The 27,557-nt window shown below is 40.0% G+C and overlaps 1 protein-coding gene across 6 annotated transcripts; it reads left to right on the top strand.

Annotated features, from left to right (window-relative positions):
- Window positions 1–1,485: 1,485 nt before the first annotated feature.
- VPS39 (VPS39 subunit of HOPS complex) lies at window positions 1,486–27,511 on the top strand. 6 transcript variants are annotated; one of them, XM_040600009.1, is made up of 26 exons: window positions 1,487–1,708; window positions 3,319–3,384; window positions 4,235–4,261; window positions 4,712–4,776; window positions 5,564–5,606; window positions 6,629–6,723; window positions 7,850–7,945; window positions 8,626–8,718; window positions 10,256–10,439; window positions 10,950–11,070; window positions 11,426–11,546; window positions 12,336–12,465; window positions 13,624–13,766; window positions 14,581–14,724; window positions 15,288–15,429; window positions 15,717–15,803; window positions 19,110–19,183; window positions 19,810–19,908; window positions 20,163–20,280; window positions 20,754–20,882; window positions 21,369–21,471; window positions 22,429–22,474; window positions 23,043–23,192; window positions 23,362–23,496; window positions 24,086–24,177; window positions 25,340–27,511. In XM_040600009.1, the coding sequence occupies exons 1-26, from the start codon at window positions 1,636–1,638 to the stop codon at window positions 25,413–25,415; spliced, it is 2,652 nt and encodes an 883-aa protein (XP_040455943.1). In that variant the 5' UTR covers window positions 1,487–1,635; the 3' UTR covers window positions 25,416–27,511. The 6 variants fall into 6 exon arrangements, 5 of the variants coding, with proteins under 5 accessions (XP_040455943.1, XP_040455942.1, XP_040455944.1 ...); XM_040600008.1 differs by having other exon boundaries at window positions 7,847–7,945; XM_040600012.1 differs by lacking the exon at window positions 1,487–1,708 and adding an exon at window positions 1,946–3,215 and having other exon boundaries at window positions 7,847–7,945.
- Window positions 27,512–27,557: the final 46 nt, after the last annotated feature.

Genomic DNA, 27,557 nt, shown 5'->3' with positions numbered 1-27,557 from the left:
TTTAGAGTTCCTGTGCCTGATGAGTTTTCTGTGTGTGGATTTATTTGTGAGAAGTAGCTGTGGTATTACTGATGCAATCATACCATGTGCATGTAATGCAGAAAACTGAAAACAAATTCACAGTGAAGCAGATGATGTTGACCGGCTTTTCATTAGGGTGACAAGATGTTCCTGCTAGGAGTGCCAGAGGAGGGACTGAGTAATAAGAGATCACATGGCATGGTGAAGAAATGCAACAGGCTTGATAGCACAGAGTGAGTCAGGATCATAAGACCTGGGGTAAGGAAGGGTATGTTTGTCTTTTTCTGCAGATGTAGGGGTGTGTGAGTTTGTGGGCTTTTTAAAAACCTTCCTGTACACTTTATATGGTATTTTGTTTGTGAAGGGAAAAGTATGCTACTTTTTAAAACCTGAAGAGGTGCCTTGCACGTAATTTGCATTCTGGTAAAAATCAGGTGAAGTCCTGATCACTTGGTGTTAGTGAAACTTATATTTTCTTTCACTAAATTGGTGCTATCTCTGTATTCCTTTTGTAGGAATCCTAGGTCAAGGAGACCAGATACGTGCCTGAGCCATAACTGTCAATTTGCATCCCCCTGTGAAGGGGATGTGACTTAGCATGGTTTTGTGCTCTAGCAAGGTTTCATTCCCGAGCAGGAAAGAAGCTGGATGCAAGAATACCACACTTGTTCGCCTGTTCCTGTGCTTCGGTCTCCCAGCACAGAGCATCCTCAGTCCCCTTTTTCTAAAACAGTGGTCTCTGTCAGTGAAGATGCTCACCAATCAGCACGATGTGCTTTTTCAGTTCGGTTCAATTAGTTTAGATTCTAGGCCAGTGGTCGTGAACGTTGCACCTCTCTGTGACCAAAATGCCATCGTGGCCTGTTCTGGAAGGGACAAGGTAGCAAGTGAAGATTCCTTCCCAGAGACTGAGCTTCACCTGCAAAGTTCATTGGAGAAGTTAATTACGGTAAAGCGTAGGCCCTCCAAACCCAGGTATTTACTTGCAAGAGATGTTTTGCTGTTCTCATCTGGTTTCCTCAGGTTACTCAGGCCAGTTTTTCTCTTGATATACGCGGTGACTGTCCTGCCTGCTGTGGTTTGTGTTAGCGAGTGGCACCCTGACACTTCCGATAGCCAGACGAGGCTCCGGCTGTCTCGCCCCCTGTGGGCTGCACGAAGGCGCAGCGGGGCTGTGTCCGGGCGAGGCCAGGCCCCTCCGGGCCGGGGAGCGCGCCCCTCGCCGGCGCTGCCCGTGCCCCCCCGCGGTTCCCGTTGGTGCCCCAGCCGCCAGGCAGGCGCTGCGGGAGAGCGCTTGCTGTGCGGGCTGCCAGCGCGGCTGCCCCGTGCCGGCCGAGCCCTCACGGGGGCCGCAGCACCGCCCGCCCGGGGCGGCGAAGGGACGCGGCGAGGGCGGGAACAGCGCGCGGGGCGGGGCCTCGGCGCGGAAGCGGCGGCGTGCGGGCGCGCGCGGCGGCTGCCGGGAAGGGCGGGGCGCTGCGGGCCTCGGCGGCGCTTCCGTGGGGGGCCTTCCCCCGCCCGCCGGTGCCGCCGCTCCGCCGCGCTGCGCAGGGGGAGCCCCCCGCGGCGCTGCCTCTGCCCGGGTGGCGGGTCGCGCCCCGAGAAGCCGCCGCCATGCACGACGCCTTCGAGCATGTGCCGATCCTGGAGAAGCTGCCGCTGCAGATCGACTGCCTGGCGGCCTGGGGTGAGCCGGGGGCCCGCGCCGCAGCCCCAGCCGCCCCTCTCCTGTCCCGGCCGGCCGGGGCGCCCCGTCAGCCGCTCTCGGGGCCGGCCGCGGCCTGCCCTGCGGGCCGGGGTCGGTGCGGCGCTCGGGCCCGGCCGGCTGCGCGCCGGGGGGGCCCAGCCGCCTGACAGGCCTGGCCGTGCGGGCAGCGCGGGAGCGGTCCCCGCCGTTTGCCCGGGGCGCTGGCGCCGGCGGCCGCTCGGGGCGGGGGCGGCGGCCCGGCTGCGAAGGCTGCCGTGATTCCCGGTGCGGTAACCGTGGCCCGGCTAGTGTCCTGCCAAGAAGCTTTCCTTATGTTTTGACTAAAAGTTTTTTTGGGAACCCTGTGTGGTACGTTCCAGTCCCAGGGTTAGGGTCTGTTTGCATGCGTTAGCGGCGCACAAACACAGGGTTATATTTTTGGGCACACTCGACGGTCAGCATTTTGGTCAGGTGATTGCACCAGCTGTGGTGTTGAGAGGGCTTGGTAAGGCTTTTTGGGCTGCTTGAGTGCTTTCTATCAGGTATGCTACCATAACACAAAACTGGTATTTACAGTAACTCAGGCACTGTGGGGCTGTGACCCCTTTAATCTGGGGACCAAAACCTGAGCAGCCCTGCCATGTTTAAACATGGCTTGTTTATGCTAGAGTTGTGTAGTCGAGAAGGTGTGAAGATGCTTTATTCCTGCATTTAGGCTTTCACCTCTTTCAGAGTGTTTACTGAAGTAGAAAAAAAGCCCTAAACCCGTAGGCCTATGGCAGTATAGTTGTGTAAAAAGAGGTGTAACTCTGTCTCTACAACTCTTTTATTAAATAGTGGAAGAAAGGTCTTGCAGGAAACAAGGTTTTGTTGGAGTACCGTTATCTTTGGCAATGAAGGAGTACTGGATGTAGAAAGGAGTATTTGTATATGCTTCTTTCCTGTATGATCTTCAGCAAAGAGGAAGGATGTCAGTTGTATTTTATGACCCAATGAAGACGTTGTGCCTTTCGTATGCTATAAATAGGAAGAGTCTCAAACTCCACAGATTTTGTATATAAAAAGGTTGTCTTTTATAAATCTTGAAGGACTGCTGCTTGTTCAGGCAATTCAAACGCTACTTAAGCAAAGCTGCCACTGTCCTTCCAGGCATAGCTGACTATTTGAGAGGGTTCTTATAAAAACTTGGACTAGTTAAGAAAAACAAACTCACTCATATAGAACTCATTTTTCTTCCTGACAGTTCTTCCCGTTCTGTAGCAGTGTTCCTCTCTGGGAGATAGCAATGTCTGAAGAGTAGTTTCTTGCCTCTTTGGATTGCACAAAAAATGGGGTGGTTTTCTGCTTTATTTTTGTGTAAACAAGTGGGATGTCATGTTTAGGCTGTACTTTCTGCTTTACTGCTTGATCTTGGGCTGTCCTCTCCTGAGAATGAGAGCTACTTCTGAGCACTTCCAGCAGACATGATGGGAGACAAGTGTGTAGTCACCACAGAAAGTCTTCTTTGGTGTGTGGAACAACTTTCCAAGTGTTCTGATAAACGTAACTTAGCAGGGAAGGGCAGTCTTGGCTGAAACTAATTAGACTCTTTTTCTCCCCCATCTTTGTAGAGGAGTGGCTCCTTGTTGGTACCAAACAAGGGCATCTCCTGCTTTACAGGATCAAGAAGGACATAGGTAAGTTGACTTCAAGAAAGTCGCAAAAAGTTGATGATGTTATTTTTATTTCCCTGCACTTTAAGAGGCTGTAGTAATGTTAACACAAATGTGTTTAATTGCTGATTTTGTCCTACATAGAGTTTAATGAATATTTGTGGTATCTTTGGTGAAAGTGTACTTACCATTTATCAGATGTACAAGAAGGACAGCAAGTAGTGTCAGCCTTCTTTTCTGTTTTAAAGTGTGTTTTATATCAGGTATCTATATGTTTGAATTTATAGTAAGTTAGTGTAATTTTTGTGAATACAGTGCACAAACATATGCAGAACCAGTGCAGTTTGCTTGTTGCTGGAGGTTTGCTATTTGTTAATGAAGGACTAGATTAGTGGAAGAGCAGCTTTATTCAGTAGGTCCATGACCATCAAGGGGTGGGGCAGCGAGATCCCTCCTAACTAGTTCTGTCATGTATTTACTCTTCTCCCTGCCTCTTTGAAAGTCATAAGTTTTCATAGTCTATTCTACAGATGCCACAAATAGAACTGTTCTATTTTTGGTTTAGTTAAAATCGATTTTTCACTAAACAGATTTCTATTTTGCAGTGTCTGGTATTATGTAGAAACTGATGTTATTGAACACAGTAAAGTTGTGTAGTGTGGGACAGGAAAGAAAGAAAGCAGACATCTTTTTCCAAGTTCATTGGCTCTTGGAAAGGTGTTCATTTGTAGCTACTTGGATTCTAGAGACTGAATTCAGCGTGCTTTTTCTGAAACTTGTAGGCCATATGTTCCAATCAGAGCATGCTAGTCTTGAGTTGCTAGTGTCTTGTCTCATGTGGTAAATTTCTCCCCCTTTTTTGCATCAATGCCAGGAGAGGTTATGTCATCAGAAAGTGTCTGTAAGTCTTTATCCCTAAAACTCCTTTTAAACCCTTGTGGTGTAGTGTTTATTTCTTGTCTTTCTTTGCAGTGATATGCTCCCTAGCAATTTAAATTGCTGGTAATTTGGTGTGGATAAATTCTTTACGGGTATCTATGTATCTCTGGATTTCAAATACCTAAATATAATTCCTGTAATCTAAAATTCCAGAAAGGCAAAAATATAACTTTGTGAGTCTTTCAGATGGGTACAAGAAGTGTAATTTACATTTTCACCTGACTGTGTAGAAGACCTTCTGATGCATTTAGCTATTAAGTAAAAGATAGCCCGGATATGTCAGACGATTCTTTTAGTTTTAAGTGGCCAAGTTTGCTTTCATAATTCTTTGTAGTCTATTTAGTATAAGGTATATTAGTCATAAATTTAAGGGCAACTTCAGTTTACATGCTATCTCAAATCTCTCTGGTAGGTTGCAATAGGTTTGAAGTGACGCTAGAGAAATCCAACAAGAACTTCTCAAAAAAGATTCAGCAGGTAGGAAATACCATCTTCTTGAAGTGGGGAAAATTTTGCAGTGATTTCAGCCAAGAAATGAAATACCAAACTTGTTTCTGGAAACTGTAAAGCTTAAGAAAAAAAATTCCCCGAACTATAAATTCTTCTAGAGGTGGCACAGCCTGGGTTTTTTGCACACTCTTCCCATAACAGGGATAAGTTTGGTTTGGTTGCTAAAGCAGAAAGCAAAGAATTGGAACTTACAGGTTTATTTTTGGCTTTTATGGAAATGCTGTTTGCAGTGAATCTTCACCTGCTTTGACTGAGAATATTCGTTAAAATGATGGTAATACACCAGCAGACTGTTTGATTCTTGGGTAAAATGCTATAGGAATGTGAGTGTAATTCTTCTTATTTGGAATTTACAACTAAAATAACAGATTATCTATTGCCAGTCTTAATTTTTTTTTTTTTGAGAACTTTTGTTCATTTGTTATATTGATGCTCAGGAAAGTAGTTGGCTCAAAGATTATGCAGCCTCTTTCAGTAACGCTCTCCATTTCCTTTAGAAGTACTTTTGTACTAGTAACATACCACTTACAGCAATTTTTACTAGCTTGGGTTGCAAGCTCTGTGTGCTAGCTTGTAAAAACTGTGTAAATGAAAGATGTTGCAATAGCTGGAGGAAGATTGTGCATACATAGCTGCCTTGTCTTTTCGTCATTTGCAGAGCATCTAAAATGCGTTTTCGTAGACTTTCTATAATCAAGCCTTATTCAGAGGTTTAGTTTATGAATGGAGTCACTGATAGCATTCTTTCTTTCAGATTCATGTTGTTTCTCAGTTTAAAATTCTGGTCAGTCTATTAGGTAAGTGAAGAAAATATTTTAATATTTAAGGAGGTCTTCTTGATGCAGTAACTTGGCTAAATGTGGCACCCTTTCTACATACCTGCATAGTAGTCTAGTTGTTGAAAAGTCATTGTGTAGGATTTAAGCGTTTTCACTTTGCAGAGGAAGCACTGCAGCATAGGTTGAGAAGCAGCTTTGCTTGTTGTAAGCCAGCTTGGAGAACAAAGTATTAACATGAAGTTTTTAACATTAACATGAAGTGATTAAAAATCAAAAAATGCGTATGTGCACTGAAGTGTGTGTATATACAGTTTGTCTGTATTGGCATGTGTATATACATACATGCGTGCATATGTGTGTGCACCATGTGATAGGGGCTAAAACTTCCATCCAGACTTGTTTGATATATGAAACTCACATTGATGTGTTACACCAAATTCAATTTATATGCAGATGGCGATCTTTTACCATCTTGTGGAAGATCTAAGTTTGCTTGTCTCTGGCTATATTTGTTTAACCTTATGGTCTTCCTATGTCTTTTTTTTTGCTTATGATGCTACTCCCTTCTTTATGATCTCCAAGTCCCAGCTCTTCCAACTCCAGCATGTGTAGATTTCTGCTGCCTGCGTCCTCGTGCGTACAAAAACTTGACCACAGTACCCTCCATTTGCAGCCATTCACTTTCCACTAATTTCAGGAGCCAGTTCAAAATGGTCTTTGTTCATACAATCTTCCATCATGAACTTGGTCTCTGGCCTGCTTGCTGTTTCTTTTGTTCCCACTTTCACTTGGTTAGCACCTGTTCTCAATTTCTTCATGTAATTTTGCCAGTGCTGGTGTTGGTTGTCTTTTCTGCATTTATTGTATGTGCCTTAGCACTTTTCAGCTTTTGGGAAAACACTCATTTTCCTTTCTTGCAGCTCTTAGTTTTACAAGTTCTTCTTTTTATGTAAATGGGAAATGCGATAAAATACTTGAATTAGCAATGAGCTCTACATGTATTAAATATTGAATAATAATTGGAATTTTGTTTTAAACAGAAAACAACATTTATGTGCATGACCTGTTGACATTTCAACAAATCACCACGGTTTCCAAGGCAAAAGGTGCATCTCTCTTTACTTGTGATCTTCAGGTAAGAGAGAGAACACAATGACACGATGTTGAAGCTTTGCTTAAGTGAACAGTTTTTAATGTAGTCACCTTGATTTTCTTCATGTGCTTCCTAAGATATCTTCCTGTGCCTGTTGTGACTGTAGGCTTTGACCTCCTGATACAAAACCTCAAGGGATTTTTATCTTGTAGTAACTCTGTGTGTCTTCTTTTTTGAAAGATCCTCTTCAATATAAAAGCCATTTCCTTCCCTTAAATTGCTAGTGTACTAGCTTATAGTGAGTCCTTCTGCCAAGCATCTTCATCACTGTTTTTGTTACATATTTGTTTCTTTTAAACTGTATTGGCCCAAGGAGCACCGGGGGAGTTATGGTAGGTTCAGGCTGTAAAATGGTTCCATAAGGTTTAGTAATTCTCTGTTCATATACTGTGGTTTAAGTGACTCATTTCTATCCAAGTGAGTTTCTCAGCCTACCCATGCCATTCAGAAACCTTATTCATAACCAGAAGGGATGGCTTAGTGTTCTTCAGCACTTTTTATCTCTCTGCCCGGTGGGAACTTAGTGTTAAGTATTTTCTAATAAATACTTAGGGTTTTCTAGTTGTTAAAACTAGTGATGTATTTCAGAGCACCCTTAAATATGGTCATTCCAAAGTGCCTTGTTGTTTTGTGTGTACAGGCACTTAGGTTTGCTGGGATCTCTTTGTCAGGAAACTTTTCTGATAGGCTAGAATATTAAATGGCTATTAATGTTATTATCTGTCAGTATAACATGTTCTTTACATTATTCCATTTTCTCCCCGCTCCTATACTGCAGAGAGTTCAAGCTACTTATCCTAGTCTTCAGGGCTGGGGTGATAACTCTCTACTTATATTCTTTTTGTCCATGTGTATGACTTCGGTACTCTTTAATTTTTTTGTTTTTATTTCGTTGGTGTCACAATCCTTGCCAAAGTTAATTTTTAAGAATTCTGCCCCCCTTCTCTCTGTGCTTCCTTGTTTAGGGAATGCCCTTGTGGCATGGATGAGCAAAGCTGCTCTTCAGCTGGCAGCTTTGCTTCAGGCTGAGGATTTTTTGGCCTTGTATTGTCTTACTCGGTGGTTAGTTTGAGTGCCTATGACTTAGGCCTGTCTGTTTTCACAGCAGTCAGATACAGGGGAAGAGGTGCTGAGAATGTGTGTGGCAGTGCGGAAGAAGCTACAACTGTATTTTTGGAAGGACAGAGAGTTCCACGAGCTGCAGGTGAGTTGTGCGCCTCAACACAGGGACTGTAGTTGTTCTTTACTGCTTGTTGTGCAGTCCCTGTAACTCAGAGACACAGAGACTTTCAGAGCATTAACTCCAGTTGGTTCTGCAGTGACTTAACAATGAAGCAGCAAATAAAAGTGAAAATACATGGTTGAAATCACAATTAATGGCATTAATGCAGTTTTATCAATTAAATCGAAGGCTGTGTTCTCTATTTTAATGTTGTAGTTGTAGCATACTTGTAGGTCAGTGAAATGTATTAGCCTGCAGCCTCTATAAATGTAGAGCTAACAGTAACACTGTGAAAGTGGGTCACTTCTATTCAAAGGTTTCCAGGTATGTCATTAAGTCAGAAGGTAGTTACTGATGACAGGCATAGAGAACTGCACTTGTAAATACCAGATATTGGTATGATAAAAATAACCAATGGAAATGAATAGATGATTTTTCAGCTACGCTGCTCTTCTAGGAAGTTACCGGCTAACTCGAGAGCCCACCTCTTTATTGTGCAGAAATATAGCCTTTTTAGGTGAATACTGCCAGCAGACTAGCAGAAGTCAGGTGTGTAGTGGTGGGGAATACAGTGTCAACAACAGTGCTGCCTGTTACAATCGGTGTTGCCAGATCTGACCTGCCTTTCTCTTGTAACAGCCATTTTAACCTGTTTTCCTCAGGGGGACTTCAGTGTACCTGATGTACCCAAGTCTATGGCCTGGTGTGAAAACTCCATCTGTGTAGGCTTCAAGAGGGACTATTACCTGATACGGGTAAGGCTGGAATTTGGAATACAGTGTTTCAGATGATTTGGAAAGCAGTAGACACTATGGAGGCTGCTCCTGTGCTCAGGGATTTGGCTAACAGACATTTATGAAAAACGACATCTGGTACTCTTGCTGTATGTAGTTTTGGAAAGGGCGGTCTAAGTATGTTCTTTTGAACTGGTGTTTTGTCAGGAAGCGATCTTCTCTTTGTTGCTGTTGAAACCAATGTTGGAAGCTCTTGCAGAGAAAAGCCATTGGAAAATATTTGTTTTGGTTTGACATCAGTCTCTGTAAGCTCAGTTTGCATTTTATTTAATGTATTAAGAAAGGAGATAGTTGTAAAAGGGAGAAAAAGACTACGATATCTTCTTATCTGGCGGATGGTGGAGCTACATTTTTTCTTTTTTTGATTTTTTCCTTTTGCTGAACCGTAGTTGTTTCAGTTAGAATGCCTCTAAACTTAGTGTTGTTAATTTAGTATTACAGTTTCCACTTACGCTTTGTGTGACAACTATATTTGATTCTCTTCTCTGCCTTTACAATTGGCTTCTGCTGATACTATAGGAAAATGAGATGAAGATGAGGTAAACCACACATACGTATGTGTATGTACATGGGTGGCAACACTGCTCTGTAGTTGACAGGAAAATTGCGCAGTAATTTTTACAGTCCCTTCAAACTGACACTGCTCACAAAAGATGCCTTTCTGCATCCCTGTCCTAGATGTTGATTCCTGCCATTCTAGTGATAGAAGCAGCCGTGCAGCTGCTCAGGCAACCAGAGTGGAGACTTGCCATCCACGCATCTACTTTGGCTTGGCTCTGGTACTTGACTGACCTGTTACTGAATAGCTTTATTTCACTAAATAGGCAGAAAAAAACCCACATATTTTTATGGTATTGTTTTCTGCTGGCTAAGTCTTGATTTATAAAAGTGCTTGAGCTGTAATGCAAAGGAAGCAGCAGGAACATGTAGCTGGAGCTGAAGGAGGAAGGATTCTCTGTTGTTAGATCAGGCCACAAAACAGCTCTTCAGATTAGGTTTTTTTTTCTTTTTTGGGAGGTGGGTTCAGTTCCCTGGACAGCATGCGGCCACAAGAATGAGTGGCTAGGGCTGCTGGAAAAAGGCTAGGTAGGTTGCTAGGCCTTTAGTTTGTTTTTTATGTGGCAACATTTACTCATGCCAGAATAGAACCAGGTTAAAGTTGTGGCCTAAATTAAATCCTCTGGTTACACCAAGATGTGTTTCAACACTTCAACTGGTTTTGCTACTATGCCATGAATTTTGTAAACCTGTATGAATTATGTGCTCAGCTGCTGTTAGGGTAACAGGAATACATCATCTCAGACACAAAAGTATTAACTCTTTATTTGCAAATGATGTATAAGCAAGATAAATGATGATATGCAGAAAAATTTATTGCTGCTCTTTAAAATCAGACTTGTCCTGTTAGTGATTAGTCTGGGTTGTAAATCCCTCTAGGGTACTTTCAACTGAAACCCCCCTGAATAACAGTTGGTTTTTATTTTCTTTATTATCCTAGGTGGATGGAAAAGGATCCATCAAAGAACTGTTTCCCACAGGAAAGCAACTGGAACCATTGGTAGCTCCTGTAGCAGATGGAAAAGTTGCAGTTGGCCAAGATGATTTAACAGTTGTGCTCAATGAAGAAGGGATCTGTACTCAGAAGTGTGCCTTGAATTGGACAGATATTCCTATAGCCATGGGTGATTAATTTTTTTAAAAGTTGTTTCCTTGCTTCTCTGTATATGACAAAATTCATGTGTTCCTGGTATTTAGAAACTAGCTGAATTTGGAGTGTGGCAGTTACTGAAGTATTTCAAGTCATGCTCTGTGGAAGGTTTCAAATGTTTATTTTTGTTTCTTCCTCTTTTTTGCTTGTAGTCTGTATGCCTGTTGCAGAAAACAGGCATATTGCCTATCTTTTATAAAGGGACAAGATTTTAAATGGAATGTAGTATGTTAAAACACTAGTTCTGGGCATCTGAGTGCCACAGAAATTCCTCCTGTTGAAAGATGAACAAAAAACCTGGTAGTGGTCTGTTAGCAAATTGCTGTCAGTGTTGGGCATTGAGTTTTGTTTTTAATAAGCAAAAAAAGGGACATATTTCAAGCAGGGGTGGGGATTGAAGAGAAGCCTTACTTTTACGTCGTGACTTGTTTCAAGCAATACTTGAGAACAATCAACGTTATTTTTTCATTTGTTTCACTAATAGAACACCAGCCTCCCTACATCATAGCTGTTCTGCCAAGGTACGTGGAGATCCGCACTTTTGAACCCCGGCTGCTGGTACAGAGTATTGAGCTGCAAAGACCACGCTTCATCACCTCTGGAGGGTATTGAGCATAAACAATAATTTTTGTCAGGCTGTCTGGGTGTATGGTAGCACTGTGAAAAACTGGGAGAGGAATAGCTTCTCAGCTTAAGTAGTAGCATTGAATCAGTCTGGTTTTTATGAACAGATGGGTGGAGGTTATACTTTGAGGAGGAAATGACAGAGTTGAGTGTCTTTTGGGTATTTATCATCACTGGAGATACAGTCTTCTCCTTTCTGCTTTGCAGTATTGCTCAAAGTGCCCTTGTATCTGATTGATCCATGTGTGTATTAACAAGGAATGTTTTTTTTAGATAGGGTATTGCTGCTTTCTCAGGGCTGGAACTTAGTAACTGACCCTTTTGTCTTGTTTACAGCACAAATATTATATATGTGGCAAGTAATCACTTTGTCTGGCGGCTGATTCCGGTATCGATAGCTACACAGATCCAGCAGCTCCTGCAGGACAAGCAGTTTGAGTTGGCTTTGCAGTTGGCGGTAAGTACTCACAAACCTTCGGGTTTGCAGTGGATGCACTTGTGCAGGAGGATATAAAAGGGTGTTTTCCTTCTGCTTGACTGTAGCTAGTCCAGAGAGTTTAACCTCCCTGCTGTCCACATTGCACAAACTGGTAAACTCTAGCCTTTTTGACTTTTTAGTTTTGTGCTGCCATTTTTCCCTGTGGATCTATTGTGGTTTAGATTGAGATACCATCTCGTATTTGGAAGATTATCTCTTAGCTGCTTAGTTGGTTGTCGCCTTTTCAACTTCAGTCAGCTGGACTTCAGAGTCTTCAGACTGCTAGTAAACCGTTTTGCTTGGAGTTGTGTGGGTTTTGTTTTTTTTTAATAGCCCTCCATATTACTTCTGAAACATCATAATTTCTTAGAGATGCTGAAGCAGTACATTTAGTTATATTGCTCCTAGGATTTAGGTTTTAGGATTTTCTGGTTTCAGGACACTTCCCTGGAACTACTTTAAAATGAATTAATTACATTTTGTGTTACTAACTTGAAAAAATATTTTGAAAAGGCAAATGAATGAAGAGATGCTTGCTGTGATAGAGTGAGTATATACATAACCAGAGCTAGCTTTCAAACCTTTCAGGTTCTCAGTGACACAATAAGTGTAGCATCTGAGAACCACCTTCAGAGGTGTTCACGTTGGAAGGTTATCTTTCTTCTTACTCTCTCCAAAGGATAATGGTCCTATTACTTCTGTAGAGTGTTTCTTTTTTATTTACAAGGCCCAGGGGTTTTTAATGTTCATTTATTTGTATGTGTGTAGGAAATGAAAGATGATTCAGATAGCGAGAAGCGACAACAAATTCACCACATAAAGAACCTCTTTGCCTTCAACCTCTTCTGCCAGAAGCGCTTTGATGAATCCATGCAAGTTTTTGCCAAGCTTGGTACAGGTGAATTCTTGGGTTGATATTGAGATACCTAGGTTAGGAGGAATGAAATGAAGCTCACAGACTGTTCTGTGGGTTTTCTTGTTTTCTGTTTTGTTTTTGTTTTAAAACAGTGTTGTCTTGTGCAGACCAGTCCCCTGTGAATGGCAAATAGTGTACTCATTTATTTAGCGCTTTTTTTGTCAAACTGGTTACAGTACTCTAATTAACTTCAGTCAGAGAGTTAAATCATGAATTCGTCCTTTGTGCAGAATATATTGGTATTGTAGACTATTTTACAGCATGCATAGCATGTACATAGACCTTGGAAGTTGAGGGTTTCAGCAGCTGCCAAAAGCCGGCTTTTAGTTTGGAATGAAAGATAAGGATCATCTGTAGACTTGCTTAAATCCTTGGATTTGAGCCAAACTGAGGATCCTTAACCCTGTTTCCTCAAGCTGTTGAAGCCAGGAAACTTTTAAGTGGTTTTGAAAGTCAGAGTAGCCTCTGGTGCTGTTCCTCTGGTTTGTACTGGGATTATTGGAAGAACACCTGAAGACTGGACTGTACCATAAAATAGCGCTTAAGACTGAGATTCTGTGGTGACAGCATATCCCTTGTGCATTGAAACAGAATTTTTACTTGTTTTGATGACATCATATTTACTTTGGAAAACTACAGTGAAAGAAAAGGACTGATAACTCAGAATACTTTGAACTTAAATCAGAGGGCAGTAGTTCTGAATTTTCCTAAATTTCATGAAAATGGGTGCTCGTTAGTTACAAATGGCACTAAATCAGTTCTTGTTTCAAAAGCACATAAATTGTCCCTTAAAACATTGCTTGTTCCTAGAAATCCTGTCCTTCTGTCAGAGTTGTTAATGCTGGGATTCTGGAAGAAGAGCAGGAAGAGGATTATAATAGTGGCTTGTCCTGCAGGTGTGCCAAGCGCACAGGTTGGAACTTGTTGTGCTTGGACTTTGAAACAGTCTTTTTCTTGCTGCTTTTGCCTTGTTTTAGCTTCTTGTCTGTAACAAGCAAGTTTTGCTATCTTGAACTTTGTGTACATACAAGTTGTCTACAAACACCAATGTTGGAAAGCTCAGGTTACTCAATGGTTACATATGTTTAAGAGTTTGCAGAAATAATGAATGGTTACTAATACTAGTTATTTTTTGCTTAGATCCCACTCATGTGATGGGTCTGTATCCTGACCTCCTGCCCACAGATTACAGGAAGCAGCTACAATATCCCAACCCCCTGCCAGGGCTGTCTGGGGCAGAGCTGGAGAAGGCACATTTAGCTCTGATAGACTACCTAACTCAAGTGAGTGCTCCTGTATCAGTTTTCAGAGCAGGTTTATTCAGTTTTAGCATACTTGGTGGTTAACTTTGTACAGGAAGCAGTATACTGGTTCCAGCTCTGTCATGCTAGCCATAATGGGCTGTCTTCATGGTTGGAAACTATGGCAGTAACTCCTGAGAAAGCAGGGGAACTGGAAGACGTGAGGTACCCCACAGATAATGTGGGAGGCATCATACTTATGCACCAGATCTGAATATGAGTCCAGTATTTTATTTCTAGAAGCCTTCTGAAGAGGGCTTCAGCTCTTGATCTTTTGGTTTTGTTTGGTGACTGTTGTGGAGGTCACACTATCCAAGAGACAGGTCAAAAGCATGCAATAAAAGGTGGAACAGGAGGTAGTGGGTACTGTAACTTCCTGTCCTCTCTATTTTGTTGTAACTGGAATCTGAATTGTTCTGTTGCTGTTCTTACTACACTAAAAGGAAGCTTGTGTCTGAAGGAAGATAGTTTTTGTGCCTAGTAGTTCAAAACCTAAATTGTTTTCCAAAATGTTCTAAATGTCTCCTGAGTTCTCTAAAATGTCTCTGTTTAGGTGAACAGAACTTCCTTCTGACTATTTTTGCAAGATTTTGGACATCTTGCAAAACTATAAATTCGCAGAACAAATACATATACGTGAATGTGGTTGTAAAGGTGACGTGTTGAATAGGTAGTAACAATAGAAATTCAATTGGTTAAAAGAAGTTATTAATTTAGTTTAATTTAGTCTTTTTACTTGGTGGGATGGAGAAATCCATAGCCTCTTCCTGATAAAATTTCCTTTGATGTCCTGCAGAAAAGAAGTCAGCTGGTGAAGAAGCTAAATGATTCTGACCATCAGTCCAGTACCTCACCCCTCATGGAAGGAACACCCACAATCAAATCCAGAAAGAAGCTGCTACAAATCATTGATACCACCCTCTTAAAGTGTTACCTCCACGTGAGTTTCTGCCTGACCTAGAGGCCTTTCCATTATCATGCAAGCTCTATTGGAATTTCAGGCTGAAATGTTTGAGGAGCATAAGGAGCTACTTCAGAAATTCTCACACAATCGTCTGTCTTTGGTCTAAAAACAATCTGTGAAACTTTGGCGTTAGATAGTTTGCTCACTGGTCAGGAAGTAGTTTCATGGAATAAAGCAGATGTATCTGTTTCTGGTTGCTGCCTCTGTCAAAGGAATGTGGCCATGCCTGTGTATTTTGAGGTTCTAATGAATGCTTCTTGTCTTGCTTTGTGCTGTTGAATGCAGGCGAGTATTATCTTTGCTGTCAACAGTGTTTTTCAAAGCTGACCACTATTCTTGAAAAGGAATAGCTCTCATATATTGTTTCCTTTCTGTCCCAACAAATTATGGAAATGAAGATGGACCTTGCTCTAAAATTTTGAACTGTCATTTCTTATGCTATCAGACTGTTCTTTTTATTACTCTTCCAGCTCATGTTTTGTACCATAAGCTTAAGAGGTGCACATTAGAAGTATTAAGTACTCCCTTTTTGCTTGCAGACAAATGTAGCACTGGTGGCACCATTGCTTCGTCTGGAGAACAATCACTGCCATATTGAGGAGAGTGAGCATGTACTAAAGAAGGCACACAAATATAGTGAGCTGATAATACTGTATGAGAAGAAAGGTCTGCATGAGAAAGGTAGGTGTGAGGTTGGGGTGGAGAGAGGAGAAGAGATAGTACCATGTATTCCTAATAGTGAGTTTTAACTTATCTTCAGTGAGCAGGCAATACTCTGAAGAGACTTTGTTTCTGGGTCTGTCTTGTGATTGAATAGTCTTTGTTCTTGTTACCGGTTTGGTCTGTGTGTTTGAAACAAACTCTTGTATTGTGTTTGGTAGCAGAAAAGGAAAAGTGCACTTTTTTGTGGGTCAAGTTGGGATGATACTTTGGTTACAAAGGAATGAACCTTTTTGTTGTTCTGAAAGCATTACAGGTACTGGTGGATCAGTCAAAGAAAGCAAACTCACCATTGAAGGGTCATGAGAGGACAGTGCAATATCTGCAGCATTTGGGTGAGTATGAAGGAGAGCATTTTGTGAAGGTGTTACTTTTGCTGGGCTTAGCAGTTATTGTACTGTTCATCAGCTTTATAGAGACGACTAAGCTAAAGCATGTCCTTGTCATCTTGTCTGGTTTCTTGCATAAGGGAAACTTCAAGGATTAGTTTCTGAGTGTCTTGTTGAAACTTGAGTATCTTACTGGAAAACACTCCTTATTTACAATAAAAACTTCCATTGGTAGAAAATGTGCCATAGTAGTATTTTGAATTTTCTTCCAGTGATGATTTACCATCACTGACAAAAGGAAAGTCTAACTTCTGGCTTAGAGCTTTCCCACTGAAAGTCAGACTTCTAGTTGCTGGGGCTCCTATCTTTCCTGAGATGAGTCCTATAAGAAGGTTTTTTCTGTGTTTAGGTAGATATAGATAATGACCTAACAGTTGTAGTTGCTGGTCACAGCATCATGGTAGTAACTTGCATGGCTGACTACTCATTGTGAACTCCCAAGTCCTTTTTTGTTTTTGCAACTTTTGAGAATAGTCCTCCCATCAAATAATATTATTTATTTCTAAATGCACAGCTTTTAAAAAGTGTTGCACTATTAGTTTGAAAGCAAGTTGTTTATGAGGGAAATAACTTTGTTCATCTCATAGTCTTATACTGTTGGCAAAGTTTGATATTTTTTCTATAATTACTACTTCTAAGAACTACTGGCTTCTGTTGGCAGTTTGTTTATTCATTGATAACGTTATTTAAAATGACATGAGACTTTTCCTATTTGTATCACATCTCTCATGTTTCTTGTGCCTTGGTGTAATTTGGTAACATCACTCAGAGAAGTGTAGGTATGTTATATGCAGCATACAGCTTTACAAAACAAACCTCTAATCTAACTTAAAAAAGAATTCTGTTATCTTGATAGATTCATCTTGATTGACCTGTGTCAGCTGTTCATTTGTTTTTTTCATTGGTGAGATTGATGATGTTTAAGACTTAGAATTATCCAAGGTTTCTGGAATACTTCTCTAAAATCTTGGCAGCTTGATAAATTTCTTTAAGACTTCTGGAGCTTCTCTGTTTCAGGACCTCCTGAAAATCAGTTTTCCTTTTCAGGACTTCCTGAAAATCCAGCTTCTTGCTCAGCTCTTTAAAACTGATAAAGGACATTTGAGTCTGTTCACTTCAGAGTGGTGAAATATGGTGGAAACAGCCTAGAAAGATAACTATTGGTAATAAATGGAATGTTTCACACTAGTGTTGCTTGCAGATTTGCAGATGGGTAAATAGCAGAAATGTAATACTGTGCATGTGTGTGGTTTTTTTAATTGTGCTGTCCATTCTGCCTTGATTGGTAAGTTTCATTTCTGGGAGTCCCTTAAATAAGGTGATAAAAGCATTTCAGACTGAGGTTTCTCCAGATTTATCCCTCTGACAGCCCCACCCCCTTTTGGTGTGAGGTGTAGTTATGAATTTCTAATCTAAGTAATATTTGATTTAAAAAAAAATACATTTTCAATTTTATTTATGCAGGATGGATTTTTAGTTGCTTTCACTTCACATTGAGTTAAGTAGAAACTCTTCCTTATTTATCTCTTGTCTGTTTTTTAGGGCATTTAATGAAATATTCTTTAATAGTTCTCAGGTAATTAGGGAAAATTTCCTTCAGGCTTGTAGCTGTGGTCTTCTAAGTCATCAAGTATGTATTACTGACTTGGATTTGATACTTGCCATGTGTCAGCAGAGTAAGCACTTACTGTTCATTGCATTAAAGCAAATATTAATTGTTAATTCCGTGATTGGCCATGTCCATCAAAAATATATTTAGTCTGTGCAGGGGTAGGCACAGGAGAACTAATGTATTCAATTGCGTGGTAGGTAGCTTTCTGTATTACACCATTCTTTATCTGTTAAAATCGTGTTATGCAGAACTTCTTCCTATTATAGCTCATATTTAGAGTAGGGATTTGTTGCTGAGAAAGTTTAGAAATTCAGTGTTGGCTTTAATTCTAGCAGCAGAAAATATCCTTGCCTGTGACCTTCAGTATAAATCGCCATTTAGCTGAATATTGTGTGCTGAGGGAGCCAGTGTTCTGTGGTGTGATGTTGGCCTTTCAGTATTGTGATCTATAAGCTTGATGAGTTCCTTTTCTCCTGCCATCTTGAGCATTTTGAGTAGGTTGTAACTTCATGTTTGATTTGGTTGCCGTTTCAGCAGAGGCAACTTGATTCAGTGCTTTGGAAAGGAGCTATTCTTATTAAACTCACACTTGATTAAGGAGTTAACTTCCTCTTCTCTGTCTCTTGTTCTACATAAGAACTTACTCCCATGACTTGTCCTGCCCTTTATTTAATTTTTTTCAGTGAAGCTAGCAAATCCATTACCATACAATGCCCTGTTAATTCAGAAAGCTAATCAAAGTTCAGCAAAATTCAGACCCATGACCTTAGTGCCACTTGCCAAGTTACTGTTTTGTTCCTGAAACTTTGAAATTGACTCTTCTGGGCACTATACTTTGTTTTACTTCATAGCACCCATCTTCTGTTTTTCAAAATACTGCTACTATGAAGATGCTGCTTTGTTTAAGTAGTAACTTCTTTATGGTATTGTGGGATGAAAAAAAGAGCAATGACTGCCTTTCTGTAGGGTTGGTGTAGGGTTCTGTTTCTTGTATAGCTTGTATAGTTGTGTTGCTGCATTGTTTGGGCAGTGAACGCCTCTGGTTCTCATCAGGAGGGTGAGAGGAAAGGCTTGTTTTCCTAACATGTTTTATAAACCAAATTGTCTAAATGAAAGTGTTCTTTTAAAGAGACAGGTCCTGAATTTTCTTAAAAGTTGAAAAGTTATTACCTGTCATGTAGTTTCTGTGCCCGTTACTTCAGTACTATGATGTTTTACTACCTGTTACAAAGTATTTGACCATTTGCTGTAGAAGTTAGTAGACTGGCAGGCTGAAAATGGACTGAAGCAAATTACACAAGTGAAAAGTACAGTGCTTTTTCTACCGTAATAAAAACAAATTGTAAGGGAAGGCCTTTGGAATGTGGTTAAGATGACTGAGCTTGGTTGTGTTCTGAATTATTTATGTTTTGTGGCATTTAGTATTTGAGTTCTTATTTCTGTTTAAAATCATGTTTGTAGAGCAGTGAAGTTGTGGCTTTAGTCTGGAATGTGTAATTTACTTGACTGGAGAAGGGAAAAACCAAATGAAGTTCTTGCTGTAAATTAAGCTTTGCTGGCTCTGAAAGCATTTGCTTGTGTTGGGAGTAGATAGATATTAAGGATTTTAACATTGAGCACTGTTGCCTTTTGTATTCCAGGCACAGAGAACTTGCACTTGGTGTTTTCCTACTCTGTCTGGGTGCTAAGAGATTTTCCTGAAGATGGACTGAAGGTAAGTGCGGTTGAAACAGACACCTTGCCATTGAGATTCTTAGTGCAGTGTATGGAAGTGGGAGAGCTCAATGTAAGAAGCGATGTATTAATGGTAAATCCAATTAAACATATACATTATATTTTCTATGTTCAGTACTATGGTAAGATTAGCAGTAGATACAACAGGACAGCCTTTCAGTTTTCCTTATGTTTTTCATTCTTGGAGTTACCTTATCTTGCAACAAGTAGGTAGAAACCTTTGATATAATATTTATTGTTGTTGATGTCACAGTTTTTGCACAAGAGCCTGAGTATTTGAATGTGAAATGTTAATTTGCCTTTCTTATTTTTCCTTTCCTCATTGATATATAATTTACTCCCTGTATTTGGGATGTGTTGGGCACTGTAAAAGAGTGTTAACTAAGGCAGAAGTGGGAATGTTTATTAATCCTTTCAGATGCGAGATAGCTTCTCAGAGCCTGAATAAGCTGTTCAGATATTTTTTTATACTTCCTGTACTTACTCTGTGGACATATGTGATGATATGCTGGGTATTGGTGTCTCAGGGAAAGTACACTGTGGTGCTTAATTTTTTTTTATTTTTTTTTTAAATCACCATTCTGTGGATAAACTTTTGTTTAACAGATATTTACAGAAGACCTCCCTGAAGTAGAAGCTTTGCCTCGAGACAAAGTGCTCAACTTCTTGATAGAAAATTTTAAAAGCTTGACTATTCCTTATCTGGTAAGAACTCAGTCTCTACTAGTGCATTACATTTGTTACAACATGTTACATGTAAGGCTTTAGTTCTCCAAGCGTTTGAGCTTGATGCTATCTCACAGCATGCTAGCTTTGCCATAAATTGTGCAAAGAAAAAATAATTAAAATATATGAAATCCTGAAGTCAAGGTTGGTAAAGGCAGGCATGGGACTGTGGCTTATAACAAATGACTTTCCAGAGGAAGTGTCTGTAACTGAACCTGACTGTGTATTTACAGGAACACATCATTCATGTCTGGGAAGAAATTGGCGCAGAGTTTCACAACTGTCTGATCCAGCTGTACTGTGAGAAGGTGCAAGGCTTAATGAAAGAATATCTCAGTTCTTTCCCTGCAGGTATGTTTAGCCTTTTCTGGTGGGAAGACCAGGGGCATGGGACTGTACAGGGGAGCCTTCACAGTGTATTGCTTTAAGCCTTCCCTGTTCACATCCAGAAGATGTCCCAAGTGATGAAGGAACTAGAACACAGAAGTTGTGGGTTTGTAGGGCAGTCTGCCTCCCTAGAGATCTTAAAGGACCAAGTGACACTTTATTCATGATTAAGTGGAATGGCAGCTACTGCTTCCTGAATTCTGCATGTTGAGGGTGGAGAAGGGTCTTGAATAGCTGAGTCTATTGTTTAACCACCCACTTAATGCGTTTTAAGGAGCTGATGTAATTTGGCAGGTGCATCAGAGTCAGAGTCCCAGTCCCACCTGTAACAGTTTCATCAGCACTTGGTTCTTCCTCATAATTATTTATTTTATTCTGTGTACTAGTGTGGTGAAATAGTTGTAATACCGTGGCCTGTGTCATTTTCTTCCACATAGATAAAACTCCAGTGCCTGCTGGAGAGGAAGGAGGAGAATTGGGGGATTACCGGAAAAAGCTGCTGCTTTTTCTGGAGAAGTCTAGCTGGTATGAACCCAGTCGACTAATTAGTGACTTCCCCTTTGATGGTGAGTTCAGTTTTCCTAGGTTATTTAAACCCTAGCTTATTGCATTGTACAGCAAAACCTCCTCACTTATTGTAGAGTCATGGTAACTAGCAACAGAAGATGGTTATATCTGTAGTTGTAGACCACTGGTGTATATACTGGTGTATACTGACTGTTTTTGCTGGCGTAGTTAGGTTTACCAATCCCTGCAGGATTCCTGTAACTGTGGACCCAAGACATTGTGACATCTCCCATCACTTAAATATTTAGCCTAACTTTTTGATGAGCCTGAAATGGTCTACAGATCTGAAGTTTGTTGTTTCTTAAGTTTCTTAAGAATTCATAAAATGTTACCGAGACCAGTGTGAAGTAGGCTTACAGTCTCAGTGTAACTTTAACCTGTGCTTAGACTTTGGTTTATAGTTCCTTCTGTTAGTCTGGTCACTAATGAGCTTATGTTGTCACTTCTCTGTGTAGCTATTGGCTAATCCTTCATGCTGTCACTAGGTCTCCTAGAAGAACGTGCTCTGCTCTTGGGTCGTATGGGGAAGCATGAGCAAGCTCTGTTTATTTATGTTCATATTTTGAAGGACACCAACATGGCTGAAAAGTAAGGGCTTTTTTGTTTTTTTGTTTTTTTGCAAGACTTGGTTTGCTCACTGCCCTGTGGATATGATATGTAATGAAATGTTGCTTTATGTGGAGCATAAATGCTGTAAGCCTTCAGGATCTTCTGGGTTTCCATGCTTTCTTGACTTTTAGGCTCTTCCAGGTATCTGTTCATTACAGATGATCATGCTGTCCCCTTGAGGTTTACCTTCTCATGCTCTTCTGTAATTGCACTTCAGAGCAATATGACAGTCATCAGTGAGTTCCTTGTTTCCACCTGTCCTTTGCTTGTGAACTTCTGTACGTTGTTTTGCTTCCTTTCTCTTTGGAGAGACATTCATTAGCCCGCATGCAAAGTTAAGCTCCTTCAGTTAGCAGAATCCTCTCTAGTAAAGGTACAGCGTTTTGCTGGATGTATCTTGTCAGGGAACCTTCTGAATGAATTTGAAGTACTTAAGTGAAAATGGAATTAACTGATAATAGCAGATATATCTGAACATTGGGGCCTGTTCAACATAGCTTCTTTTGAAGCTAATTTCAGCAAATGCCTGTTGGAGAACATTCAACCCTGGTATGCAGTGTACACTAATGAACACCTTCTCTTCATGATTCAGGTACAGTAATTGGATACATCTACACGTATTTTTATACTATGATGTGCTGACTGGAGAAATCTCCCCCCCCTTTTTTTTTTACACAGCTGAATTGAGTTAAGTTTCTGCATTAAAGCTTTTGAAGTTGATTGGAAGTGGGGGACTTGCATGAAATCTCCCTTTTCTCAGCATTGTTATGCAAAGTAAATGATGTAATTTTGTTGTGCAAACTTGATTAATTGATCAAAATCAGATGTGCGGTCACCTAATTCAGTATTTAAAGCGTTTAAATGTTAATTTCTGTGGACTGATTCTCTGGGTTCTGAAACTGTCCCTGCATTTCACTTGATTCTTTTCTGTTCCAGCTACTGCCATAAACATTATGACAGAAACAAAGATGGGAACAAAGATGTAAGTAGCTTCATCTTTGCAGCCTTCCTTTTCAGTAAGGATGTATTAGACTATTCATACCATGTTAGGGACTTTAAAGTTTTTCCTCAATGTAGACTTCACAGTTTCTGTAGGTGGATGGGAACCTATGTATAAGCTCTTGGAATTTTGGAATTACTAGATGATTGGCGGTTTGAAATTGGAGTTGAGTGCATATTCTGTAGCTAAAGTTCTGACAGAATTCAGAAGACAGAATATGTACATGTGTATTCCACATCTACAGAAAAGTTACCGTTAAAAAACAATGAAGTGTTGGCTTCTAAATGCTATGAGTTATGTAAGTTAAATGAAGGAAGCATGATTAAAACTGCTTTTATTGAAAAACCTTAGTGTAGAATGCATGTCTTAAAAGGCCTTGAACATCACTGGTACTTCTAAGTTTCTGTTTTAAGAATAGAGCTGTTTAAATGGACACTTCAGAATTTTTGAATGGCATGGGTACAATGTTCTAGTACCATCGCTGTGTTCTACCAGCTGTCAATTGTGGATGCATGTAATGGGTTCAGAACTTTCCTTTTGTGTGCCACAGGTCTATCTGTCACTGCTCCGAATGTATCTCTCCCCACCTAGTGTTCATTGCCTGGGACCGATTAAGATGGAAGTACTGGAGCCTCAAGCCAATCTGCAGGCTGCTCTGCAGGTTTTGGAACTACATCACAGCAAACTGGATACAACCAAGGTAAGAAAGACCTGCAAGTACTCTGTACTGTTGACAGAAGGTGATAGAAGGCACTGCGGTAGGCAAGTGAACAGATTGTAACTGTTGTCAAGCTAAATGTGTTGATTTCTATTCTGTTTTGCTCTCTGTTCCTTCTTAAGTTTTGCTAAGTAAGTGTATTTTGCTCTAGGCAATAAACCTGCTCCCAGCAAATACACAGATCAGTGAGATTCGAATCTTCTTAGAGAAAGTCCTTGAAGAAAATGCTCAGAAGAAAAGATCTAATCAAGTACTCAAGAATCTTCTCCATGCAGAGTTTCTGAGGGTAAGTACCCACCACCTGTCATTTATTGGAATGGTGGTGTAAAACAGATGTTCAATATTTAAATTAACTGTTCCTTAGGCGGAATGTGTGTCACCTAGGTGACGCTCTAGTGCGCTTGAAATTAGTAGATGGGCATCAAGTAGACTGAATGTCCCTTTTTCTGGAGATGGCGAGTATGTTCATTTTAGTTTGGATGAGGTGTGTGTCTTTGCTGTGAGTCTCTGGACTCACTGTGCTCTGGTGTGCGTTGCAGGATGATTTCAGAGAGCATGGACTTGATTTCTTTCAAATAAGCTAAACCAGATGGTGCAGTTCAATAGTTCACCTGCACATCCCTCGGTGGTTAGAATGATTTATCTGTGGACCAGACTAGTTGAAAATAACATCCTCTAATTCATATAGTGTGGGTGTTGGGTATTCAGTGTACCTGCTCTGCTCTACAGACCTGCTGCTTCTGTGCTGTGCAACTTGCTATACAGTAGATATAGCCACTGAAAACTAAACACTGTGACAGTTTTCAGTTTCACCAGACTAGAAAGGAGCTGTGGTGTAGCGTTACCTGTTCAAAAAGTTTTTTCTTCTTCTTTAGGTCCAGGAGGAGCGAATCTTGCATCAGCAAGTGAAGTGCGTTATTACAGAGGAGAAAGTGTGCACTGTATGTAAAAAGAAGATAGGTAACAGGTGAGCGACCATGTATCTTAAAACTTGTGCAATTACATCAAATATGAATCCGGTACACTTAAACTAAGAATATTGCAAAACTTGGAATCTTTATGTACACAGAATAGCAGTATGAGGGAGACATTTGAAGGGTGTTTCAGTTTACAAATTACATCACTCACCTGGGTGGCTGAGAAAACATCAAAGCTTTAGTTAGGGAAGTTTACTGCAAGCGTTTAATCCTCCTTTCAACAAAGGAGAATAAAATCCATTCAGAAACTCTTAAGGCTTCTTATTTCACAACTCTAGAAGGCAGAAAATCGCTTCTCATACTGAATTTGGAAAAAATTTTAAGGACACTGCCTAATACCCACTTAACTAGAATTAAGAAGGATGATATAAAGAATGTCAAACTAAGGTACATGTGTAATACTTTTCTGTATCTGATGGCTTTGTGGTTCACTGGCTTATTTACATTGTGTAGCCTAATTATCTTGGGACTTGTAAAAGTCAAATTAATTCACTTGATAACCAGATGCCAATAACTTTCCTTCTACCATTCCTAGTAGTTAATTATCATAGAATATAAATTTTATCTGCTTTTTTTCCCCTCTGAACTCCAGTGAAATGCCATGTGACTAGCTTATTCACTGTTTCTTTTGTTGATGTGAACCCTTCTGAGGTATCAGTAGCATTCACAATGATAGGGGAAAGTTTTTTTTCCAAAGCATTTTAATGAACATAAGTCTAAATATACTTATTGCTATGCATATATGATATTTTGCTGTTAGTGTGTGGCATGTAGCATCAGATTTTAAATTTGCATATGCAGTATTGGTTTAGATGTTTAGGATTTTTCTAATGCTGTGAAGTTCAACAAGATTTTAAAGGGCAAGCATGTCAGCATGTCACCCAGTCTTTTTTGTTAGCAGTGACTTCAAAGTAAAGTGTATTTATAGAAACAAAAACATAGATTTTTTTTCTTTTTTTAAATGAAGCTTACAAAATCCATAGAATTCTTTTGTCTGTCTTTTTTTTTTTTTTGAGAATAAATCAGGCTGTAATTTACACAGTGTCACTTTCCTGTAAGCATGGTTCTGCACAACTTGGATGTTTTTGTTTGAATTGGGGAAAACTGTTTGTCTCTACTGACAGTTGGGTTTTGTGTTCTGTCTCTTCACAGTGCATTTGCTCGATACCCTAATGCAATCGTTGTGCATTATTTCTGCTCCAAAGAAGTCAACACATTGGACACCTGACCTTGTCATGGTCAATAATCCCAACATTCATATGAAATGCAGAACTGACGACTTAAGAAGTTGATGCCTCTGAAATTTTTGAGGCTTGTTGTTAGGTTCTCTTACACTGGGTAGAAGTCATTTGTATCTTTGGACTGACTGTACCTACCTGGTAATATTGATTTATTAGAAAATGACTTTAACCATGTTGTTACAGTGCGGGCAACTACACTGAACTTCTCAGTACTCATATGAAGAATAGAAACTGATTTTTGTACTGAGTTTTGTATTACACTCCAGCCTTGCGAATGAATTGTTAGACAACTGTTGGGTGTTCACAAGTCAAGTTTTACTATAAAACTTACTTCCCTAGGATGACAATATTGTGATTTGGCCTTGTATGTAAATAGTTCTTAAAAAAAAAAGAAAATTATTTTAAAATCTTTGCAGCTGTATCAGTATTGCATGAAGATCACGAGGGGTTTGGCATGGAGAAGGCTTCTGTGCCTATTTCTAGACCTAGAAAATATAACTTTACTTTCATCTCAGTAACGGGAATGTTTTAAGTGCTGGCAAAAGGAATCTTTTTATTGGTACTCAGTGTTATCACCTGACCTTCTGATTAGGAGATAGTCAGACAAACAGTAGTAAGGATTTTTTTTTTACTTTAGTTCAAGAGCTGTAAATTGAATCAACTTGTATGTTTGCACTGAATATGTTCACTCTTAGCATGAGTAGAAGCTCAGAGACTGTTCTAAGAAGTTCACATCTGCACTTACAGTAAAAAGCAAAGAACACTTTGAGAAGCAAGTTCTGAAGGGAGTGAGCTATAGTTATTGCTTGAGCTTCTAGACTACACTTGAGATTTGTGTATGTAAGTTCTTTGGTCTCTAGTTCACTTTCCAGCATTGAAGTAAAATCCAGACTATTTCAACATCTCCATTTTAAATGCTGTAGAACTGTGTTCTGCTCAGGCTAGTATTGTTCTGAAGTTACTGTTGGGCTGGAAATCTTAACTACAAGAGCTAGATTGTACCGTACTCCTTGTAGGCTGTAATATTTTTGTCTAACTTATTTTTCCACAAACTTTTAATCTATAGCAGATTGGTATGAGGGCTATTAACATGTTTGATTGGTGCAGAAAGAGTCTCTGTGCAGTGGTAATGAAAAGGCAGCAGTAGCAAATAAACCAGCAGAGTGGCTATTTGACTCCCAGCATCCTGGTCTAGCAATCCTTATAAATATGTAATTATTAAATAGTACAGAGCATGGCATGTAACTATGAGGTATCACCTCTTAACAGACATGTAGATGAATAAAGCTTGTCTGCCTAAGATGTAATTGGATCTCAGTTAACATTGTAGGTTTACTTAAGCCATTGTTACGTGGTTTTTAGGAACAGATCTGCCGCAGGCTGACGAGTCCTAATTCACTTTCATTTGCCAGTGTTAATAATTTTGCTTTAACCTTATTTTTTCTGTTTCCGCATGTGTTTGTATTTATTGTTCATATGCCATGCATTTTTGTGGATCTCTTGGTCCGGTGTTTTGCTACTTCTGTACTGGGATGTCTTGGGCAATATTGCTGCTGATGTCTTTCTGCAGAGGCTGGGTAGGGGGAGTCTGTGCTGTTAATGTTTTTAATCTTGTATTTCTTCTTTTTGAAGAAGAGAGCCTGAAAATACTTATATTGCATTTGCACATTCTGTATAGATCTTTATATACTAGTTCAGGTACAGAGGGAAGATGGTTTGGGAGAGTTGTGTTTACAGGTCACTGAGAATGAAGAAGGGTATTTAAAAAGTCCCTGTATTCTTTGTATACAGATATAACAATATTGCTCTGATTTTTTTCATATTTTACGTTTAGTACTGTTAGTCTGATTTTTATTCACCTTCATTATCTGTTGCCAGGAGAGCTTTATTCACATGAGGATCTTCATTGTGCTCTTACTATGGTTAAGGTTGTGCCTCTCTTCACCTCCACTGCATACCTTTTACAGAGGTGTAGTTTGTGCTGTATTTTTTTTTTTGTTGGTTCTTATAATGTGGTTTGGGTTTACTAGCCATACGGCAGGTTTATCTAAAGCAATAGATTGTAATAAATATTGTGAACCAGTGTGTGTTTCAGTCATTGTGCAGTTAAGTTTCTCTGGGGTGCTGTA

The sequence above is a fragment of the Falco naumanni genome, chromosome 7 (genome assembly GCF_017639655.2).
Source record: "Falco naumanni isolate bFalNau1 chromosome 7, bFalNau1.pat, whole genome shotgun sequence".
Taxonomy (NCBI): Eukaryota; Metazoa; Chordata; class Aves; order Falconiformes; family Falconidae; genus Falco; species Falco naumanni.
This window is presented reverse-complemented; position numbering and strand designations above follow the sequence as displayed.